General features: G+C 42.0%; 1 protein-coding gene across 1 annotated transcript in view; it reads right to left on the bottom strand.

The window, feature by feature from the left end:
• Nucleotides 1-631: 631 nt before the first annotated feature.
• The window catches only part of ptpn11a (protein tyrosine phosphatase non-receptor type 11a), a 28,593-nt gene continuing 4,084 nt past the window's right edge, over nt 632-25,140 (bottom strand). The window contains exons 3-16 of the mRNA XM_083983368.1: nt 24,346-24,540; nt 18,311-18,506; nt 16,291-16,410; nt 15,684-15,797; nt 15,287-15,383; nt 14,650-14,747; nt 14,397-14,555; nt 12,769-12,900; nt 9,969-10,123; nt 9,440-9,507; nt 8,731-8,882; nt 7,828-7,982; nt 7,143-7,245; nt 632-3,556 (exon numbers count right to left, since the gene is read on the bottom strand). Of these exons, the coding sequence (XP_083839494.1) occupies nt 7,176-7,245; nt 7,828-7,982; nt 8,731-8,882; nt 9,440-9,507; nt 9,969-10,123; nt 12,769-12,900; nt 14,397-14,555; nt 14,650-14,747; nt 15,287-15,383; nt 15,684-15,797; nt 16,291-16,410; nt 18,311-18,506; nt 24,346-24,540 (1,711 nt within the window). The 3' untranslated portion in view covers nt 632-3,556; nt 7,143-7,175. The remainder of the gene's footprint in view (nt 3,557-7,142; nt 7,246-7,827; nt 7,983-8,730; nt 8,883-9,439; nt 9,508-9,968; nt 10,124-12,768; nt 12,901-14,396; nt 14,556-14,649; nt 14,748-15,286; nt 15,384-15,683; nt 15,798-16,290; nt 16,411-18,310; nt 18,507-24,345; nt 24,541-25,140) is intronic.

Below are 25,140 nucleotides of genomic sequence, written 5' to 3'. Positions count from 1 at the left end.
TCAAACTCATCAATTACAAAATCCCAGAACTCCACAACGCTCTGGTGGACAAGTTGTGAGCTGCACATTCACCACGCTATGAGATAATAACACAACGTTACCACACAGAGTTGTTTTAGAGGGAAATACAGAGACTGATGATGAAAAACGTGCATCAGTGGTTTTGCATGAATTTCCCTCTAAAACAACTCTGTGTGGTAACGTTGTGTTATTATCTCATAGCGTGGTGAATGTGCAGCTCACAACTTGTCCACCAGAGCGTTGTGGAGTTGTTGGATTGTGTATTTGATGAGTTTGATGATGAGGGAAACCAAGAAATCCCATAATGAGCCTCCGTAGCGTAGCTCTGAGCAGCTCACGGCTCTGCTCCACCGTTCTAAAAATAGCTTGCACCGACAATTAATGGTAACAAACCTACTATGACTATAGGGATTATGGCAATGGGACAATTTGCCAAAATGTTGAACTATCCCTTTAATGATTTTTGGCTGGTTAAATAAAATAAAAAAATAAAATGTGTTCTTTGCTGTGGATCAGCTCAGTCGGTGTTTGTTTGGAACCAGTTTGGTGAAAAGGTTTCGTTGTTTCCTGGGAGGCACCACACAGACACGGCGTCGTAATGAGGCATGAGCTAGCCGTTTATTGTTATTGAGGAAGTTAACATGGTTAACTGCATTGAAAGTCATACAATAAAACCTCTGAAGCTGTGAGGTCGCTCCCTGTGTCAGAGAGAAAGCTGTAGGAATATACATACAGTATATCTTATTGGCAAGTAGATATGTTTGTTTTTTTTAGTAAGTACATTCTCCTCTACCTGGTACTCATGTACAATATACATGTTAAAAAATATAGTTTGTTTGCATTGCGATCACCGTGTTTCCTTTTCTTTTGTTCAGGATGTTCAAGATGAAAGAATTCACATTTAAGTGTTACAGGTTCTTGAATGGCGGAGGAAACTAAAGAGCACTGTTTTGTCTTTTTAATACCTATCACATACACAGAGGCGTATGCATAGAAGGCACGACTATGCATCTAGACTGCTGACATGATACATGGAAAAGCAGGTTTATCATCTGCCAGAAAAACAACAACAAAAAAACAGAAACAAGCGCAAGCGTTCAAGATCTGATGGCCGATCGGCAGCCACACACACACACACACACACACACACACACACACACACACACACACACACACACACACACACACACACACACACACACACACACACACACACACACACACACACACACCAATCAACAGATCAATCACACGCCACAGGACATAAACAGCACAATAACTGAACATGAGACAGTACGAACTCTTCAGATGGCGTTCAGCTGGAGGGGGCGGAGCTTCAGGAAACACGCCGTCGCCCCCGACAACTCCCACCGTTGCCCCCGACGACCGAAAAACACTGATTTCATGATTTTTAAAACGTTACACAAGATCTCGGATCAGTGGCGGTTGAGAACAAACAGAAGATTCTTCTTCTTCCTGTCGGTTCGGAGGCGCTGAGTCGTTGGCGCTGAGTCGTTGGCGCTGAGTCGTTGGCGTTGAGTCGGCGCCGGTAAAGTAGCTTCAATCACGAGACGCGGTTTCTCAAGGCGAGTGGCGGTAAAAAGCAAAAATGTGCAGAAGCTCGGAAAAGGCTCGAGAAATGAAAATACTTAGGCCACGTGTTTGAAATGAGCTAGCTGGCGAGTTAGCGAGCGAGTGAGTAGAAAACATTTAAACTTTCCTAAATACTGCAGCTGATTGAGAAGATTCAGTTTTAAAGAAGAGTCGACGTCTCGGGGAACGAACGCACGCGTTTGTTTTCTTTCTTTCTTGCAGCTCGCCGCCGCCCTCAGATTTGTACGCTAGCGATTAGCTTAGCTTAGCTCCGCAGGAGAAAACACTTAGCCTAGCGTCATCACCGCGACATGAAGCGACGCAGGAATCTCTGAGATTTAAAGGACAAAACGATGCTAACGGCTAAAGGCTAACTGTTCACACCTGCACCCAATCTTTGTGCTTCGTTATGCTAAGCTAACGGGTGTAGCTTCGTGTTAGGCTTCCGGACTGGACAGTGTTAACACAACAACACCTGCGCTAGTCTTAATGCTAAGCTAACCAGCTGCTCTAGTCTTAATGCTAAGCTAACCAGCTGCTCTAGTCTTAATGCTAAGCTAATCAGCTGCTGGCTTCATATTTAGCTTCATGTGGCGGCGGCGGCGGCCATCTTTCATCTTTCATCTGAGTCTGAGTCTGTGCAAGAAGTCGATGATGAGCGTCGTTCCTATGAAACTGTTGCACTGCTCCTTTAAAGAGTTTGATTAACATGAACAGAAAATATTCTCCTATTTAAACCTGTGTGTGTGTGTGTGTGTGTGTGTGTGTGTGTGTGTGTGTGTGTGAACTACGGCCGACGACCAACAACCACGACAGCGACGGTATCTAAGCGACCGTATCTAAGCGACCGTATCTAAGCTGAACGTGTGCGATTGCTTTTCGTTTGTGACTCTGCAACTTAAGTACGTGTGGCGTCGCCGTCGCCGACGGTAACGAAAGGCATTTGTTTTTAAAAAGAACGAGACAGAACGAAAAAAGTAATAAAAACTTAAAAAAACAAAGTTTTCTTTCTGATTCTTTTGGCAGCCGGCGGCGACGTCATCAGGTCGTCACCGTGGCGATGGCAACATCATCAGGTCGTCACCGTGGCGATGGCGGAGAAGTGCAGCTGTGAACTGATGATTATAGATGATCAATAGATGAATAAATGAATAGATGAATAACTCCACCAGGTGAAAGGCTGAACGAGTCGTTAAGGAATGTGATTAACAACATAAACCCACGAGAAGTAGAAAATAATAATAACAACAATAATAATAACAATAAAAAAAGTTAATTGACTCTGAAGTTTCATTTCTCTTCAGCTGAGGCACAAAAACAAAAACAAACAACAGGAATTAATGTAGAAGTCAGTGGATTAATGAACTTCCTCCTTAGAGACGTCGTTTAGTTTCTGTCCAACGTTAAGGTCTCGTCTCCATGGAGACGCTGGTCTCGTCTCCATGGAGACGCTGGGTGAAATTATTTGTGGTTTTGGCACCGGCCTCGTTCAGAAAAAAAACTCCTCCACTCGATCGACACGACAATTTTACACAAAAAAAAAAAAAAAAAAAAAAAAAACTCCTTTGGTTAATAACAAAAAAAATAAGTAGAAAAACGAGAGATGATCGACGGTTCGATTCCTCAGAGGAGACGCTGCTGCAGGCGGCCGGTGGCGCAGTGGGAGCTTCTCACAGGCTCTGATGAGGATGAGGATGATGATGAGGATGATGAAGATGAAGATGAAGATGATGAAGATCACAGTGGTTCAGATTTCTACTTGAGGGTTAAATGTCTCAGATGTCTCATGTTCATGTGGGCGAGTGAGGACAGAGTCTGTTCTCTCTCTCTCTGTGTTGTTGTTGTTGTTTGTTGTTGTTGTTGTTTGTTGTTGTTTGTTGTTGTTGATTCCACATTGTTCCAGGTGGTTGCGGTCGAGTCTCAGGCGTCGAGGAGCTGGAACCTGAAGGAGAAACAACAAGTTCAACTGTCACATGAATGAATGAATGAATGAATGAATGAATGAATGAATGAATGAATGAATGAATGAATCAGTGAATGAATCAATGCGACGTCGGTGTTTTTTTTTTCCTCCTGGACTTTGTCACATGTTTGTTGTTATAACTTGTAATGAACCTGTTATTAGTGTGAATGGTGAATGCTGAAGGCTGAAGGCTGAAGGAATGCTGAAGGCATTCACACTATTGTTATTCAAATCTTTAAACTTATTATTCAAGGTCTTCCGCTCTTTTTCTGCAGTTTTCAGCTCCTTCATACTTTGTGCTATTTCAACAATTCATATATCAAAATGTGCAGCTTTTTCTGGACAATCCTGCTATTATTTTTCTCTTTTCAACTATTTATACTTTTTTAAATATTTAACTTTTTCTGCAATTTTTTTCTCATAGGAAATGAATTGAAACTCTTCAAATCTTCTGCTTCATTCAGCCTCTAATAGCTTCAGCATACTTTCAGCTACAGACTTCATTCAACTTTTAAACTGTTCACAAACCTTTAAACTATTCAGCCATTTCTCAGCTTATTGATATCTTCAACAGTTTCAGATATTTGGCAGTTTTAAAATCATTAGAATTTCTGACAAAATTCAAGTTTAACATGGGAGTCAATGGCACGGAATGTTCAGGGTTAGAGTGGGTGACATCATCAGCTAGAGTGACAGAGGGTCTAAAAATCCTCTCACATTTTTCTCTCTATCCTGTCAGCACGGCCACAGATTACACTCTACACACATAATTTCCGCCACGTTTGTAGACACGCTCATCCTCGATCTCTTCATGTGCTCAAAAAACCAGAGAGACTTACACAATTTAAACTCGGAGCCTCTGAGTGTGGCCAGTTCCCTCTCTTCCTCTCATTGACTCCCATTCAAAAGTAGGCGCTGATTTTTTTGAGAAAAGCAGAAATGACCTCCTTATCTAACTTGCGACTGTGAGAAAAGTTTTTGCCCTACAAACATTTAATGCACATCACCACGCTCAGGAAGGTCTTTTGAACCAGCCAGTCTCTACCACACTCTGATAAGAGGTACGGTTCTCTTTTTATGGGCTGTTGTTCGGGAGCTGCACCGAGCTCAAATCTCACTGCTCTGTGTGGTGCTTATCTATTTTACTTTCTAAGTCCAATGCACACACACACACACACACACACACACACACACACACACACACACACACACACACACACACACACACACACACACACACACACACACACACACACACACACACACACACACACACACACACACACACACACACACACACACACACACACACACATTCATCAGCCTCTCAATGATTTTATACTTTTGATGTAAACATCTCCAACAATTTATCTTTTTCTCATGAATTTCAGTTTGTTCTCGTAATGGAGATGTCAGGATTTGGAGCTTCTTCATGACCTGACGTTTAACCTTTCTACCTCTATAACTAGTACAGGTGGTATAGTATATAGTACATGTATATAGTACATCTATCTATCTATCTATCTATCTATCTATCTATCTATCTATCTATCTATCTATCTATCTATCTATCTATCTATCTATCTATCTATCTATCTATCTATCTATCTATCTATCTTATTTCTTTCTTTCTTTCTTTCTTTCTTTCTTTCTTTCTTTCTTTCTTTCTGTCTTTCTTTCTTTCCCTATCTATCTCTATCTATCTACCTCTTTCTATTTATCATCCCCCCTCTCTCTTTTTCTTCTTTCTTCTACCCTATTTCTGTCTTTTTACTTTCTTTCTTGATTTCTACCCCCTTTCTCTGTCTTTGTACTTCCTTCCTTCTTTCTTTGTTTTGTTTTGTTTGATATTATTCAACAGTATCTATCTATCTATCTATCTATCTATCTATGTCTTTCTTTCAAACCCTCCGTCTCTTTTTTCTCTCTTTTTCTTCTTTCTTTCTTCTACCCCTTCATCTGTATTTTAACTTCTTTCTTTCTTTCTTTCTTTCTTTCTTTCTTTCTTTCTTTCTTTCTTTCTTTCTTTCCCTATCTATCTCTATCTATCTACCTCTTTCTATTTATCATCCCCCCTCTCTCTTTTTCTTCTTTCTTCTACCCTATTTCTGTCTTTTTACTTTCTTTCTTGATTTCTACCCCCTTTCTCTGTCTTTGTACTTCCTTCCTTCTTTCTTTGTTTTCTTTTGTTTGATATTATTCAACAGTATCTATCTATCTATCTATCTATCTATCTATCTATCTATCTATCTATCTATCTATCTATCTATCTATCTATCTATCTATGTCTTTCTTTCAAACCCTCCGTCTCTTTTTTCTCTCTTTTTCTTCTTTCTTTCTTCTACCCCTTCATCTGTATTTTAACTTCTTTCTTTCTTTCTTTCTTTCTTTCTTTCTTTCTTTCTTTCTTTCTTTCTTTCTTTCTTTCCCTCTCTATCTCTATCTGTCTACCTCTTTCTATCCATCATCCCCCTCTCTTTTTCTTCTTTCTTCGAACCATTGTAGCATTGCTACAGACTCCGTCAGCAGATTTACAAGAACATAAGTTGATGTTAAATTTGTTCTTTAGCTACAGAAAGAGAAAAATACACATTTCCCCATTTTGGTCATGTTGAACACATTGTTTTACACGTATCCTAAACTACTGAGGCTCTTCTCAACCATTTCACACCATTAAACCTGCTGATGATCTATATTCTTCAACAATGTTCTTCTGCTGTCAGTTTACAATGTATTTCAGTAGGTATTAACTTTTTTCCTAATTCAGGAATTTTTCAAACTCTTCTTTGACAATTCAAGTAATTTCCAGCCATTTCTTACAAAGTCTCACATCTTCTACTTTTTAATTTATTCTCAGCCATTGCTTCGGCTATGTTAGTGCTGGTTCATCAGTTGTCCTTCCTGTCAGGTTAGCTGCAGATTTCAACTATTTAACCATTACATTTAAACATGCAGAATTTCAATGTTTTCTTCTCCCTTTAGCATTTCTACTGCTTTTTACCTTTAAAAAGGCATTCATCTCACACTACAAGTTACATGTTTCAGCTTTAGCATTAGCCTTTTCAAACATTGCTTTGGCAGTTTCTTCAGCTCATTCAGCATTGCTTCAGCAACAGCGTTCAGCTGCTTTCAGCATTCACACGCATTTTCTGCAGGAAATGCTATCTTTTTCTAGTTTCTACTTCCTGTTCAGCTGTTTAAACAGAAACTAAAACACTAAAACAAATATATTTATCTATGAAGTCGTGTTGTCGATTGATTCTGGTCCAACTCGTAACATTTTAATCAAAATATTTCACTTTGGTTCAGTTTGGTTGAGTTTGGTGTATTGTGTTGAGTGTATTGTGGTGTATTGTGTTGAGTGTATTGTGTTGAGTTGCTGCCCTCTATGGGTTGAAACCAGCTATTACAATCTAATCTTCCTATTGGCTGAGACGTTGTTGATGCTGTTGGACTCTAACGGCGCCGTTCAGTTGCTCTTTAAACCAAACCAGAACTTTCTTTCTTTCTTAAATGTATATTTCTATTTCTATGTGCGTTGCCATGGTTACAGTTGTGTGTTTACCTGGAGCTGATGGAGCGACGAGGTCGTCGAGTCTCATCTGAAGCTTTTCTGCTGCTGCATCAGACCAACGTTCTCATAAACTCTGGAGCTGTCGTCCCTCATCCTACACACACACACACACACACACACGATCAGGGTGTATACAGGAATCTTGAAGTTAATTCTAAGACCTTCTCAATACTTTCCAACACCTCACCGCCACTTCAAGCTGTAACCATTTACATCAGTGACACTTTTAACTCAACAGTTCTAGTTTGTGATAAAGACTATAGACCACTATTCATAGTGGTCTATAGTATAGATACTGTTGTATCATGATACAACAGAATTCAACATAGGCTGAGATAAGAAATCAAAGGCAAAGTTTATATAAAAAATAAAAAAACACATTGCTCCACTCTCAAAAAACAAAAACAACAATCTTCTTTTCTTCTTTATGTACCGGCTCATCTTTGGTTTTTAATAAAATGAATAAATTCACACACTTTTACAATGTTTTTTAGGACTCAAACTCTTTCAGAAGCTAATTCAGAAAAAATACCTTCAGAATGTAAGACTTTATAAAGTCATGAAAATACTTTTTAATACTTTTTAAGGGTCTTCATTTTCACCTTTTACTACTATTCAAGACCCTGCGGTTACCCTGACGATAATGACCATCGGTGTGTAACAGGAAGTGACTCACTCTGTGCAGGTGGGCGTGGGCAGCGGCGGCAGCGACGGCAGCGACGGCAGCGTGGGCAGCGGCGTGCACGGCGGCAGCGGGCTCTGCTCGCCGCCGCTCAGGTCCGACATCGAGTACTTGATGTTGGTGTACTCACGACCTTTGATCTTACTCTTCTGCACAGACACGGAGACGGAGACAGAGAGACGGAGTGAGAACAACAGGCTGATTAGGGGGAAACACTGAAATACATGCACATACACACTGAAATACATACACACTGTAAATGTTCACACACACATTGACAATGTGCACACATTGAAATACTTGCACATACATTGACATGATGTGCACACACACACACAAGTAGCCTATATATATGAGCCACGGAAATGGAGCACCTTGCCTGACACAGTTAGACATGCCACGTCAGTAGCCATCTTTAAAAACAGATTAAAAACATATCTTTTCTCAACAGCATTCTGCTGAACTGTGTGTGTGTGTATGTGTGTGCGCATGTGTGAGTCTAAGTGTGTATGTGCTGAAGATGACATATGATTGTTTACTTGCACTTGCACTCTTCTTGTTTTCTATTTGATTTCTAATTGATTTCTATATAACTATGTTTTAACCTGTTGTGAAGCACATTGAGTCTGCTTTGTGCATGAAATGCGCTTTATAAATAAAGTTGAATTGAATTGAATAATTTCCCGCTGTGTGAGAAGTAGGGTGTGGACATTTTCAGTGCGTGTCTGCACATCATGTCAATGTATGTGCAAGTATTTCAATGTGTGTGCACATTGTCAATGTGTATGTGCACATTGTCAATGTGTATGTGCACGTTTTCAGTGTTTTCACCCTAAACGTCCTCCCATAGGCTGCAGGGAGGAGAGCCGTGGTTGTCGTGGTGGTTGGCGTGGTTACCTGCTCCTCCTCGATGCGGCGCTGCAGCGTCTCGATGTAGTGCTGCACGGCCATGTAGATGAACCGGTACTGAGCCTCCGTCTGCACCATCCCGGAGCGCTGGGACCGGACCATCTGGATCGTCTTCGGAACGTCGATGTCACAGTCCACGCCTGCACGTCGCCGCGGCAACGCAATGCAACACACACAACACACACACACACACACACACACACACGCACACACACACACGCACACACACACACACACACACACACACACACACACAACACACACACAACAGACACACACACACACACACACACACACAACGTCAACAACAGCAGCTCGACTCTTCTAGTTACTATGACAACGACCTGAACTCCAAATTTGAAACTGAAATTTAAAGTTTTGATCTTGAATTTTGAAAAACACATCAACATAATTAAAATAAAAATAAATGTTAAATATAATTATGATCAAGTCTGGAACTTCTTTTAATGAATCGTTTATTTTCATTTTTCATGTTTTGATATTTGATCCGTTTTCTTTCAGTTTCATCTTTTATCTTTTCAGATTCAGATCTTTGATCGAGCTGCTTTTACCTCCACAGGTCTAATGAAGTGTGTGTGTGTGTGTGTGTGTGTGTGTGTGTGTGTGTGTGTGTGTGTGTGTGTGTGTGTGTGTGTGTGTGTGTGTGTGTGTGTGTGTGTGTGTGTGTGTGTGTCACCTTTTTCTCGGATCACGTCGATCAGGATGTCGATCACTATGAACGTTCCCGTCCGTCCGATCCCGGCGCTGCAGAAACAGAGTTCATGTTGCTGTCAGAGTGTGTCTGTGTGTGTGTGTATTGTGTTACCTGCAGTGCACGGCGATAGGCCCCGCCTCCAGGATGCTCTGTGTGTCTGTGTGTGTGTGTAGCTACCTGCAGTGCACGGCGATAGGCCCCGCCTCCAGGATGCTCTGTGTGTCTGTGTGTGTTAGTGTGTGTGTATCTGTGTGTGTGTATCTACCTGCAGTGCACGGCGATAGGCCCCGCCTCCAGGATGCTCTGTGTGTTAGTGTGTGTGTGTGTGTGTATTGTGTAGCTACCTGCAGTGCACGGCGATAGGCCCCGCCTCCAGGATGCTCTGTGTGTCTGTGTGTTAGTGTGTGTGTGTGTGTGTATTGTGTAGTTACCTGCAGTGCACGGCGATAGGCCCCGCCTCCAGGATGCTCTGTGTGTGTTAGTGTGTGTGTATCTGTGTGTGTGTAGCTACCTGCAGTGCACGGCGATAGGCCCCGCCTCCAGGATGCTCTCCTGCTTCAGGTTCACCTCCTCCAGGAAGTCCAGGACGCCGCCGGGATCGGTGGGAACGCCGTGGTCCGGCCAGGCCCGGAAGTGGTACTGCCACACGGTGCGCTCCGTGTTGCCCTGGAAACACACACACACACACAGTCACATGTTGCCCTGGAAACATACACACAACCACACACACACACAGTGTTGTAGTCTGACTCAGCAGAAACCTGTTCAAATACTTACAACAGTAACTGGTGTTGTGTCCTAAACCTCCTCCCTACTCACTAGTGAATTCACTATAGTGACTCACTGGTCAAATAAAAAAACATTCGGACACTACTCCACTGCACAGTTAATGACGCATTACGTCGCCTAATTAAAACGTTCGACCGCGATGTAATGGCCGGTGTAGTTACCATGGATACAACCATGGTAACGGCCGGTGTAGCACAGACCTACGGGTGTATAGGTACCAACATAAAAAGAGGAGTAAAGCATCAAAGATGTTCAATCAAACCCACATAGTTTGAAACAACGTTCACAACAACGTTTCACAACTAAGCATAAAGTCCGCTAGCTTAATGCTAACGTATAATGTAAAACACCATTTATTTGGTAGCTACACCGGTCACTACTGCATTTATTTGGTAGCTACACCGGTCACTACTTAATTTATTTGGTAGCTACACCGGTCGCTACTGCATTTATTTGGTAGCCACACCGGTCACTACTGCATTTATTTGGTAGCTACACCGGTCACTACTGCATTTATTTGGTAGCTACACCGGTCGCTACTTGCATTTATTTGGTAGCTACACCGGTCGCTACTGCATTTATTTGGTAGCTACACCGGTCGCTACTTGCATTTATTTGGTAGCTACACCGGTCGCTACTTGCATTTATTTGGTAGCTACACCGGTCACTACTTGCATTTATTTGGTAGCTACACCGGTCACTACTGCATTTATTTGGTAGCTACACCGGTCGCTACTTGCATTTATTTGGTAGCTACACCGGTCGCTACTTGCATTTATTTGGTAGCTACACCGGTCACTACTTGCATTTATTTGGTAGCTACACCGGTCGCTACTGCATTTATTTGGTAGCTACACCGGTCGCTACTTGCATTTATTTGGTAGCTACACCGGTCGCTACTGCATTTATTTGGTAGCTACGCCGGTCGCTACTTGCATTTATTTGGTAGCTACACCGGTCACTACTGCATTTATTTGATAGCTACACCGGTCACTACTTGCATTTATTTGGTAGCTACGCCGGTCGCTACTGCATTTATTTGATAGCTACACCGGTCGCTACTTGCATTTATTTGGTAGCTACGCCGGTCGCTACTGCATTTATTTGATAGCTACACCGGTCACTACTTCATTTATTTGGTAGCTACACCGGTCACTACTGCATTTATTTGATAGCTACGCCGGTCGCTACTTGCATTTATTTGGTAGCTACGCCGGTCGCTACTTGCATTTATTTGGTAGCTACGCCGGTCGCTACTTGCATTTATTTGGTAGCTACGCCGGTCGCTACTTGCATTTATTTGGTAGCTACGCCGGTCGCTACTTGCATTTATTTGGTAGCTACGCCGGTCGCTACTGCATTTATTTGATAGCTACACCGGTCACTACTTCATTTATTTGGTAGCTACACCGGTCACTACTGCATTTATTTGATAGCTACACCGGTCACTACTTGCATTTATTTGGTAGCTACGCCGGTCGCTACTTGCATTTATTTGGTAGCTACGCCGGTCGCTACTTGCATTTATTTGGTAGCTACACCGGTCACTACTGCATTTATTTGATAGCTACACCGGTCGCTACTTGCATTTATTTGGTAGCTACGCCGGTCGCTACTTGCATTTATTTGGTAGCTACACCGGTCACTACTGCATTTATTTGGTAGCTACACCGGTCACTACTTGCATTTATTTGGTAGCTACACCGGTCACTACTGCATTTATTTGGTAGCTACACCGGTCACTACTTCATTTATTTGGTAGCTACACCGGTCACTACTTGCATTTATTTGGTAGCTACACCGGTCACTACTGCATTTATTTGGTAGCTACGCCGGTCGCTACTTGCATTTATTTGGTAGCTACGCCGGTCGCTACTTCATTTATTTGGTAGCTACACCGGTCGCTACTGCATTTATTTGGTAGCTACACCGGTCACTACTGCATTTATTTGGTAGCTACACCGGTCGCTACTGCATTTATTTGGTAGCTACACCGGTCGCTACTTCATTTATTTGGTAGCTACACCGGTCGCTACTTGCATTTATTTGGTAGCTACACCGGTCACTACTGCATTTATTTGATAGCTACACCGGTCGCTACTTGCATTTATTTGGTAGCTACGCCGGTCGCTACTTGCATTTATTTGGTAGCTACACCGGTCGCTACTGCATTTATTTGGTAGCTACACCGGTCACTACTGCATTTATTTGGTAGCTACACCGGTCGCTCTGGGCCGCTGTGGTAGCGGCGATCCGTGACCGCAATGCATGATGGGATATCTTGCCCCGGTTAGTGACCATCGGATGTTCACTACATTTCGCTGTGAATAGTGGGATAGATTAATAATCACTAGACATTCAGACACCACTACAACATGGTCACTAGATAGAGAGTAGGGGGGTTAGGACACAGCCTGAGTGTATTAATCCGCCAGAGGAAGTAGTCCCTACAAGCTGTTTCCACACACACACACTGACACACACACACACACACACTGACACACACACACACACACACTGACCTGTCCGACTTTGGACAGCTTCAGTTCTCTCAGGATGTAGTCGTGCGCCGCCGTCTCTCTGACGTTACGAACTCTCATGGCGCCGTATTCCTTCAGCGCCGACACGTCGGGCCAGTACTTCACACACTTACTCTGAAATACACAACAACAACACACTGTCACACACTCAGTCTGAAATACACAACAACAACAACAACAACAACAACAACACACTGTCACACACTCGGACCAGCTCGGTTCAGTCCGGTTCAGTCCGGTCCAGTCCGGTTTGATCCGGTCCGAGTCGGACTGAAACATGAACTTCGGTCTCGGAGACGATCCAGACCATAATTCAGTTTTTACAGGTGAACTCGTCCTGTGATTGGTTATTGAGCCGTGTTGTGTTCATGCGTTGATATACTCTATATACTGACTAGACGGCGCCTTCTGCTTCTCAGCGTACGTCAACACGGCGGCCATCTTGGTGAGGGGGTTCTGACCATAGACATAGAAACGTCTGACCAGCAGTCAGACCCTTGTACGACGCATGTGGGTGTGTCTGAGTATCTAAGTGTATGTTTAACCTGTTCACGCAGGCCCCCTAGTGGTTGGGACGCCGGCGTCCCAAATCAATAACACATGAACGGCGTCCTTAATATAACGAAACGTATACACGCTGTAATGAAAACTCCACCACAGACCTTTTAAGGACACCTTCGGCAACATGTAGGAAAAAAATGAAGTTTCTAGGTGCTACGGTTTTTTCACAGTCACTGAAAATGTCTCAAACAATATCAGACTACGGCAGCCCACAAGCGACGTCACGTCAACAACGAAGGTGATTAAAACATATATGTACCATCTGTACACCTCTTCTTTCACCACCAAAAAATCATAAACTGTCATATAAACAAAAGCAAAGCACAAAAATGCAGTTTTTACCCCATTAAAGGTTTAAACCAGCCTGCTCACTCCACACAAACAAACCCGGAAGTCATTTTCGAGTGCCGAAAAATACGGACAATAATCAATAATAGACCCACTAAAACACTGAATAAAATTACAAGCTTACCCTTTTTTAAAAGCTGAACATGTGCTCGAAAATAATCCATTGGTTGATTTTATCCATCGTGACCAGATATTCCACGGCGTATTACGTAACTCCGCAGTTCTATTACTACTAAATATTCATCCCCATTAATTAAATTTTCAAATGGCATTTTACTTATGTAACTGGTGTTCCTAAAACCCATCAAGTGTGTGATTGGCCCCAATAGGTTATCTGTTGGAAAAAAAAAATCTCACTAAAATCTTGCAGTGTGCATTTTAGCCAAATTGGACAATTTTGGACAGGTTTTGCACACTGTACATCGCCAAGGGACACTGTTTGGAAAAACTCTATAGTGCCTCAGTAGTTTTACCTATCAACCTAAAATTTGGTACATATGTGGACAGGGAGTGTGTGAACCATATATTGTAAAATTCAACCTGTTTTATAATTAGGATTTTGATATATCACCTTTTCACCAAAAATTTCAAACTCGTAGAGCTGATGGGAACGCTGCTTCTAGTCGGTATATAAATCTATGGTGTTCATGGTTGAAGCAGAGCTTCCCGTGCCGGTCGGTTGCCGTGGCTACGTGGCTCACCTTGCCGCGCTCCACCTCCTTGGTGGTCATGACGATGACCCTGGAGTTCTCCTGGAACACCATCCTCCAGAAGTCGCTGACGGTGTTCTGCAGGCAGCCCTGCGTGGCGATGTAGCTCTTCCTCAGCTTCACCGCGCTCGGCTTCGGCTCCGGCTCCGGCTGCCACGGCAACGACACATAGCAACAACACACCCATTATCACCACGGACACAACGGATCGGGGGTTTGATTCCCTGAGGACGGCGTGCGTTACCATGACGGCGGGAGCGACCATGATGATGTTGGCGTTGATGTAGTCAGAGCCCGGCTCGTTGAGGTCGCCGTCGTTCAGGACGACGCGCGTGTGGTCGACTGCAAACACACACACACACACACACACACACACACACACACACACACACACACACACACACACACACACACACACACACACACACACACACACACACACACACACACACACACACACACACACACACACACACACACACACTGAGTAACTAGTTACAGTACTAGTAGTATCAGTAGTATCAGTAGTAGTACTAGTACTAGTAGATAGATAGAGAATACTTTATTCATCCCTAGCAGGGAAATTCACGTTAGTCCAGTAGCTCATACAACAATGACAAAAAAGATGAACACAAAAATACATTTTAACAAGTGTTGTATAAAACGATTGCAGCAGGAACAAATGATCTCTTAAATCTTTCAGTTCTGCAGGTCAGGGAGATGAGCCTTTTGCTTCGGCTGCTCCTCTGACCTGAGAGGGTTTTGTGTAGAGGGTGTTGGGGGTCACCCAGGATGGTCTTCAACTTACCCCCCATCCTCCACTTAACCACAGCCTCTACCAGCTCCGCTCCCTCCCCCATCAGTATAGTAGTAGTACTCACATGGCAGGATGTTCTTGTATCTGTTCTTGTTCTTGTTCTCAGCTCGTTGTCCTTCTTTACGACTGTAGAGCAGTTTACACTCCTGCTGCTGCAGCGTCTGGAAGCAGAGTAATCTATTACCACCTGTAATCTATTACATTATTATGTCTTTACGACTGTAGAGCAGTTTACACTCCTGCTGCTGCAGTGTCTGGAGGCAGAGTAATCTATTACCACCTGTAATCTATTACCACCTGTAATCTATTACCACCTGTAATTCACATCCATCCCATCATCGATAGAAACATTCAACCTCGTTGGCGTTGAACACAGACGAGACTCTGCAGCTCGTCCAGTTCGTCTAAAAGCTTCTGCTCCATGAAGAGAAGGAAACAGGAAGAATCTCTGCTTCACTCACCTCGAACTCTTCCCAGAATCCCTGCTTCACTTTGTCCGTGGCCTCGGCCAGTTTGCTCAGCTCGCGCACTCGACTCTCGATCTCCGCGGCGTTGATGCGAGTCGTGTTGAGAGGCTGCGGAGGAGAACGGATCAAACCTTCTTTTCAGTCACGGCTTCCCAATTAAACCAATATTATATAATCAATTTGATATTATTTTTAGCCAAAGCTCATATTCAGAACCACAAATTTACAAATCAAATACTTTGCACTCACTGTTTCAAAAACGAAATCAAACAATACATCAACCTAATTAGTCAATCTGAAAATAAGAAAGCCATCAAGACCATAATACTATTCTCTCTGTTTCCACGTTCTTGAATAGACCTCTGTTTGTCTAACATGAAATGTACTTATCCTTTGTCTTCTCCTGCCTTTCATGATACTATGTAACTGAACCTGTTGACATTAATCCATTTTTATTTGTAACCCCCTCATCCATCATTTCACAATGTACATCCCAACTAATAATTCTTCAATAAAAAAAAATAAAAAAAAGAGAACGGTCAAACCAACGAGTCAGAACAACTTCCCGTTGGGAAGCGGAGCAGGAAGTGACGTCACCGACCTGTTTGAGCTGCAGCACGGTGCCCAGAGTCTCCACCATCGGGTTCTTCTTGTAGTGCTCCACCAGGTCGGTCAGCGAGTCGAACTTCTCGCCGCCGCCGACGTCGTACTTCAGGTCGTGCTGCAGGAGAAACAACAGTCACGTTAACAGATAAATATCTTTTTCATGTGAGAAAGTAACAGTTAAGATCCCAAATCTACGGTCGGTTTATCCAAACGACGGCTGTTTAGAAGTTTGCTCCGATGTTTTTCAGAGAAGTGAAGCTCTGCAGCGACCGGGACATCACAGAGACAGCAGCCGGTCTGCAGAGCTGCTCGGCCGGCCAACCTCCGTCCTCATTCCGGGGGAGAAAACCATCACTAATTAACTTACCCGCAGGTTTTTAGAGGTTTACCACCGGCTGGTTACATTATTTCTAGGAGATAAATGTTGGTCTCAGTGATGAAATCTAACAGCTGTATCAGTAGCATTAGTTAGTCTGAATGTAAAGTGAAGCTTCCTGTGTGTATTGGACAGAAGAGCAGCGCTGCCTCGGGGCTCTGGAGCCTACTAGGACTGTCAATGAAAATTCGAATGTATATTCGAATCATAGTGATAAAAATGAAATTTGAATATTAAAATATGATATTTGAATATTAATAATTTATTTTTTAATTATCTTCACGCGCACAACCACAACAACAGCAACTACAACTTCCTCCTACAAATGCACGGTCGTCGTTGTGACGTGCAGAACGCAGCAGGACGACTCCTCAGTCCATGAGTTTCATGTTTCAGACCGGATCATGTCAATCCAGCTGCAGAAATATCCGGGGGACAGGAGCGCCGCGGTAACCGTAGTAACTCACACAGACACACACACACCTGTCTGTGTGTGGTCACGTCTGGAGAGAAGCAGCTTCTCTGTTTTCCCAAACTACCGAGTGACAGCGTCGCGCATTAAAAAAAATAGTGCCGTTCACTGAGAGCTGTGATGATCCTCTGCACTTCATCACGACTGTACTTAATCCGCGTTATAAGGATCATTATTGGATGTGGGAAGAAAACATGCTGGCTCTTATCCCGTTTCCCGAGCAGCTGTTTGCTCGCGTCATCACAAAACGTTTGACATGAATTGATCAAGGCCGAGTAAAACGCGGTCTTTTTCACGTTATTAATATGCATATAATGTCGTTGCTGATTTGCATTGTGTAGCCGTTTGTTTTGTGTAATGTCAGCTGTTCAAAACGTGTTTGACATGCGCTGATAATAAATACAGGCTACCGCTATAAAAGTCCATCTCTTTGTATTGATTTTTGGAGAAAATATGAAAAAATTCTAATTTTATTCGAATATCTGTTTTTTATAAGAGGCAATATTCGAACCTCATTTCTGCCATTCGTTGACAGCCCTAGAGCCTACGTACAGAAATCACCACATTTACAAAAATAAATAAATGTTTTACAATGAACAGTCTGCAGTAAGTTTTATGTTACTAAGCTACTGTATATGACATGGTGACGGTTTCCTGCTCGTCCTAAGTGACTCGCCCACTGATGATGTCACGGTTCACGAGGAAAAACTGTTTTTTGGTTTCGCTGCAAACCGACTTCTCAGGTTCTGAACCAATTATCATTTCAGTCTGAACGCGCCGGCCGGTTCAGAGCTGCGTTCGGGAACCAGAACCGCTGTGAGTGTCTCGGTGTGTGTGTGTGTGTGTGTGTGTGTGTGTGTGTGTGTGTGTGTGTGTGTGTGTGTGAATGAATGAGTGTTTATTTCGATCACAGCATCAAAATTTCAACAAAACAAATTCAAGGTAGTCACAAATACTATATAGCTGGTGGAAAAGGGTTGCAACTGAAGCAAAGCTCATAGCTGCCGCACCCTCATTTCTCATTTCATTATAAAAACCATAAGCAGTCTGATCGGAATGGCGCCTATACATACACACATACATACATACACACCTACACAGTACGTCCCCCACCGACCATCCTATATCCACAAACCTTCACAACTCAAAAACAGTCGGTGTGTTCACCTTGCAGCAGATCATGACGTGCGTGACCTTCGGTTTGCTGTCGCTGCTGCTGTCCGTCTTGTCGTCGCCGGTCCGGACCGACAGGACGAAGTCTCCCGGGTGACTCTGGCTCTCCCTCACCAGGAAGCTGCCGTTCTTCCCTTTCTCCGTCAGCAGCTTCTCCGCCTCTCGGCCCGACAGGTGACCGTGGAACCACCTGGACACAACACACAACACGGCCCCATCTAAGCTTTTATTCATTTACTTTACATATTCTTAACTTTTAATAAATCTTCCTTTAACATTATCTGTGTATTTTAAAATAGTTTTACATATACACCATAAATCCTGCAATAGCAGCCAGGGCTTTTATTTAATATTAGAACAAAGATGAAGCTCCTCTCCAGTGTTGTTCCTGTTTAAGTGTATATAGGCCCCTAACGCCTATATGGGATGAAACTCTGAATATATTGAACAAACCTTGAATATATTGAATGAAACTCTGAATATATTGAACGAAACTCTGAATATATTGAACAAAACTCTGAATATATGGGATGAAACTCTGAATATATTGAACGAAACTCTGAATATATTGAACGAACCTTGAATATATGGAATGAAACTCTGAATATATTGAACGAAACTCTGAATATATGGAATGAAACTCTGAATATATGGAATGAAACTCTGAATATATTGAATGAAACTCTGAATATATTGAATGAAACTCTGAATATATTGAATGAAACTCTGCAAATATTGAATGAAACTCTGAATATATGGAATGAAACTCTGAATATATGGAATGAAACTCTGAATATATCGAATGAAACTCTGCAAATATTGAATGAAACTCTGAATATATTGAATTAAACTGAATATATGGAATGAAACTCTGAATATATTGAACGAAACTCTGAAGATATTGAATGAAACTCTGAATATATTGAATGAAACTCTGAATATATGGAATGAAACTCTGAATATATGGAATGAAACTCTGAATATATGGAATGAAACTCTGAATATATTGAATGAAACTCTGAATATATGGAATGAAACTCTGAATATATTGAATGAAACTCTGAATATATGGAATGAAACTCTGAATATATTGAATGAAACTCTGCAAATATTGAATGAAACTCTGAATATATTGAATGAAACTCTGAATATATTGAATGAAACTCTGAATATATGGAATGAAACTCTGAAAATATTGAATGAAACTCTGCAAATATTGAATGAAACTCTGCAAATATTGAATGAAACTCTGAATATATTGAATGAAACTCTGAATATATTGAATGAAACTCTGAATATATTGAATGAAACTCTGAATATATTGAATGAAACTCTAAATATATGGAATGAAACTCTGAATATATTGAATGAAACTCTGAATATATTGAATGAAACTCTGAATATATTGAATGAAACTCTGAATATATTGAATGAAACTCTAAATATATTGAATGAAACTCTGAAGATATTGAACGAAACTCTGAATATATGGAATGAAACTCTGAATATATTGAACGAAACTCTGAATATATGGAATGAAACTCTGAATATATGGAATGAAACTCTGAATATATTGAATGAAACTCTGAATATATTGAATGAAACTCTGAATATATGGAATGAAACTCTGAATATATGGAATGAAACTCTGAATATATCGAATGAAACTCTGCAAATATTGAATGAAACTCTGAATATATTGAATTAAACTGAATATATGGAATGAAACTCTGAATATATGGAATGAAACTCTGAATATATCGAATGAAACTCTGCAAATATTGAATGAAACTCTGAATATATTGAATTAAACTGAATATATGGAATGAAACTCTGAATATATTGAACGAAACTCTGAAGATATTGAATGAAACTCTGAATATATTGAATGAAACTCTGAATATATGGAATGAAACTCTGAATATATGGAATGAAACTCTGAATATATTGAATGAAACTCTGCAAATATTGAATGAAACTCTGAATATATGGAATGAAACTCTGAATATATTGAATGAAACTCTGCAAATATTGAATGAAACTCTGAATATATTGAATGAAACTCTGAATATATTGAATGAAACTCTGAATATATTGAATGAAACTCTAAATATATGGAATGAAACTCTGAATATATTGAATGAAACTCTGCAAATATTGAATGAAACTCTGAATATATTGAATGAAACTCTGAATATATTGAATGAAACTCTGAATATATTGAATGAAACTCTGAATATATTGAATGAAACTGAATATATTGAATGAAACTCTGAATATATGGAATGAAACTCTGAATATATTGAATGAAACTCTGCAAATATTGAATGAAACTCTGAATATATTTAATGAAACTCTGAAGATATTGAATGAAACTCTGAATATATGGAATGAAACTCTGAATATATTGAATGAAACTCTGAATATATTGAATGAAACTCTGAATATATGGAATGAAACTCTGAATATATTGAATGAAACTCTGAATATATTGAATGAAACTCTGCAAATATTGAATGAAACTCTGAATATATTGAATGAAACTCTGAATATATTGAATGAAACTCTGAATATATGGAATGAAACTCTAAATATATGGAATGAAACTCTGAATATATTGAATGAAACTCTGCAAATATTGAATGAAACTCTGAAATATATTGAATGAAACTCTGAATATATGGAATGAAACTGAATATATTGAATGAAACTCTGCAAATATTGAATGAAACTCTGCAAATATTGAATGAAACTCTGAATATATTGAATGAAACTCTGAATATATGGAATGAAACTCTGAATATATGGAATGAAACTCTGAATATATTGAACGAAACTCTGAAGATATTGAATGAAACTCTGAATAGATTGAATGAAACTCTGAATATATTGAATGAAACTCTGAATATATTGAATGAAACTCTGAATATATTGAATGAAACTCTGAAGATATGGAATGAAACTCTGAAGATATGGAATGAAACTCTGAATATATTGAACGAAACTCTGAATATATTGAATGAAACTCTGAATATATTGAACGAAACTCTGAATATATTGAATGAAACTTTGAATATATTGAATGAAACTCTGAAAATATGGAATGAACCTTGACTGACGTCATCAAGGCACTTCCGTGGTCTTGGTTGTTAATAGTAACATGTGTAACATGTGTAACGTTTATGCTGCTGCAGTAAGTGAGTGACAGTAGTCAGCTGAATCTCGCTGCAGCGCCTTGAGGCTCCCGTTGCGGGCGACACTCGGGTCTCAGCCGTCGCTTCAGCGTTTCACTCAGACTGCATTTCCTTTTCTTTGCATCCTGACAACTGTTGCTGCTGCTGCTGTCGGGCTGCACAGCTGAGCCCCAGAAGGATGCTATATATTCAGATTTTCATTCAATATATTCAGAGTTTCATTCAATATATTCAAGTAAAACCAACATTTGGTCTAATTTTCTCTTTAAAGCTAAAACTGGTCGTCAGCTCACAGCTTCATTAACCCTTTATTATAGAAATAATACACATAATAAACTCAGTTTTTACTTGACTGAAGCTTCTGTGCTGTAAAAACCCTGAGTTCACTGGTGTTGACTTTTCTTTTCTGGCTCCGTCTTCGTCTCAATGAACCGAACCACTAAACAAACTGGTTTATTATCAGAGCAGAGACAAAGTGGAACACACACACACACACACACACACACACACACACACACACTTCACCAAAGTCTCAGTTTAACGCCAGTCGGACACTTCCTCTTTCTCTGCTTGGAAACAACGTCGTCGTCTTCACAGCAGCTCTGGTTAATGTGATGAAGTGTGTGTGTGTGTGTGTGTGTGTGTGTGTGTGTGTGTGTGTGTGTGTGTGTGTGTGTGTGTGTGTGTGTGTGTGTGTGTGTGTGTGTGTGTGTGTGTAGCTACATGTGTAGTATCACAGACAGCGGTTCCTCCCATGAGACTGAAGCAGCTCTGTTTAAAACACTGAGGCTTTTTATTCTCTCAGCTGCTTCATCCCTTAACCTAACCCTAACCCATCCCTTAACCCTTACCCTTACCCTTACCTTAACCCTTAACCCTTACCTTAACCCTTACCCTTAACCCTAACCCTTACCTTAACCCTTCATCAGGAGTTTTAATGTTTAAAGTTTCTCTGTAGTGGAACCGCTGGTCTGAGGCTCTATCTGACCCAGTAGAGATGAAACCTCTCCAGTTGCAGCGACTTCAGCACAGACAGAAACACACTGCTGTCTGTGTTGCCATGACAACCTGCTCAGAACAGCATCCGACTTCATCAACAGTACAAACAAGGTCCCATCCCATAATACGAGGCATCAACCAGCTGCCTGCTCCGACTGGTTCCCATTGAAGAGACTGAAGCTCCGACACTCAACAGTGAACCAACGTGTTGAATCTAAAGGGTTAAAGGGATATTCCGGCGTAAATTTAAGCCATGGTCCAACATGGTAACACCATGGTAACACCATGGTAACACCGAGTTAGACCCCCCCCCCCCCCCCCTCGAGAGATGAAGTCTGCTAACCGCTAGCTTCTCTAGTTGTAGCAACTTTAGCAATGACCGCACCATAACAAACAGCGCAGTATACGGATCCACTAGCCACCGATCAAAAAGCCACTTACAGCCACAAATAATGCTCAGAACAGCACCAAACATCATCAACAGTACAAACAGGGTCCCATCCCATAATACGAGGCATCAAACATCTGTTAGCTTAGCCTGGTTTCTATTGAAAAGAGACGAAAACAACTCACCCACTCTGCTCCAGTTATACGCTATGCAGCAACTTAGGCTGACTGGCATCACAAACATCTGGCTTCAGCACAGACATCTGGTTTCAGCACAAACATCTGGTTTTAGTGGCCACCGACAGCACAAACATCTGGTTTCAGCACAAACATCTGGTTTTAGTGGCCACCGACAACACAAACATCTGATTTCAGCACAAACATCTGGTTTCAGCACAAACATCTGGTTTCAGCACAAACATCTGGTTTCAGCACAAACATCTGGTTTTAGTGGCCACCGACAGCACAAACATCTGGTTTCAGCACAAACATCTGGTTTCAGCGGCCACTGACAGGCAGTGACCACCACACTGACCACTTGATTCCCCCGGGTCCAGCACATAGCCACCACCGCAGGTCTCCCTCTTTGACTTTACTCCTCCATTTCCTTCAGCTTGTCTTCAGTAAGTGATAGTGGCGCCCATCGAAATGAAACCCTGAACCCTGTTTGTACTGTTGATGACGTTTGGTGCTGTTCTGAACATTATTTGTGCCTGTAAGTGGCTTTTTGATCGGTGGATAGTGGATCCGTATACTGCGCTGTTTGTTATGGTGCGTTGCTACAACTAGAGAAGCTAGCGGTTAGCAGACCTCATCATCGAGGGGGGGTCAAACTCGGTGTTATGGTGCGTTGGACCATGGGTTAAACTTACGCCAGAATATCCCTTTAAGGCAAGGCAAGGCAGTTTTATCTATATAGCCCATTTTTACCACCAGTTTGTCTCAAAGGGCTTTACATCCCATAATAACACCACCCTCTTTCCTTAGACCCTCACATCCACTGAGGAAAAACTCCATGGAAAACCAGGAGAAAGCTCAGGGTGAGCAACAGAGGAGGGATCCCTCAGAGGTCAGAGGTGAGTTACCTCTCTGACGTGGGGTCAAAGGTCAGGGGGGTGAGTTACCTCTCTGACGTGGGGTCAGAGGTCAGGAGGTGAGTTACCTCTCTGACGTGGGGTCAGAGGTCAGGGGGGTGAGTTACCTCTCTGACGTGGGGTCAGAGGTCAGGGGGGTGAGTTACCTCTCTGACGTGGGGTCAGAGGTCAGGGGGGTGAGTTACCTCTCTGACGTGGGGTCAGAGGTCAGAGGTCAGGGGGGTGAGTTACCTCTCTGACGTGGGGTCAGAGGTCAGAGGTCAGGGGGGTGAGTTACCTCTCTGACGTGGGGTCAGAGGTCAGGGGGGTGAGTTACCTCTCTGACGTGGGGTCAGAGGTCAGGGGGGTGAGTTACCTCTCTGACGTGGGGTCGGCGCAGTTGAGCGGGTACTTGAGCTCGATGACGTCGCCGTTCTTCTCCTTCAGCTGCCCGTGATGCTCCATGTAGTACTGCACCAGCTCGGCCAGCGTGGCGAACTTCTCTCCGCCGTACAGGTCGTAGTAGTCGCCCGTGTTCTGGATCTTAATGTGGGTGACGGCGCCATTTCTCCTGCACGCACAACACACACACACACACACACATACACAGAAAACACACACCGTCAGGTGGAGGAAGAGGAACCGTCATCATCATCAGGAAGAAAGTTAAATAAAATACCAGATTCTACTGGATTCAGGTTTATTTTATATTTATTGACTGATGAGGTCACATCATTACCAGAGGCCTGTACTGCGAAGGAGGTTCAACGTGACCAGGCTTCGTGTTCATCTTCCAGCTCAACAAAAACCGGCCCGGGTTAACACGGTACTACGAAGCTGGTTATCAACTTGGTTTGTTAAATCTGGCTCTCAGCTTTATGGTCTGTGCACGTTCACATTAAAGGGGGCGTTTGGCGTCATACGATTCAACTTCCGCACGAAATTGATTCACAACGGACTGATTTCAGCCAAGAGCAGCAGGTTGTTTTAATGGAGAGAGGATGAGTGATAAAAAAGCTTGATCGCAGCCTGAAGCATCAGTGTTGCTGCAAATATGACGAGAGAGGAGGCTGCTTTTAATTTTTCTGACAGCTCTTGCGCTACTTTTAAATAAATAATATGTCATTAGAATAAACTGTGAAACCCTGAAGCAGCAGAGCGACGACTCGTG

This window comes from Trachurus trachurus, assembly GCF_905171665.1.
Source record: "Trachurus trachurus genome assembly, chromosome: 12".
NCBI lineage: Eukaryota > Metazoa > Chordata > Actinopteri > Carangiformes > Carangidae > Trachurus > Trachurus trachurus.
The sequence above is the reverse complement of the archived record's forward strand: the minus strand, read 5'-3'. Positions and strand labels throughout refer to the sequence as shown.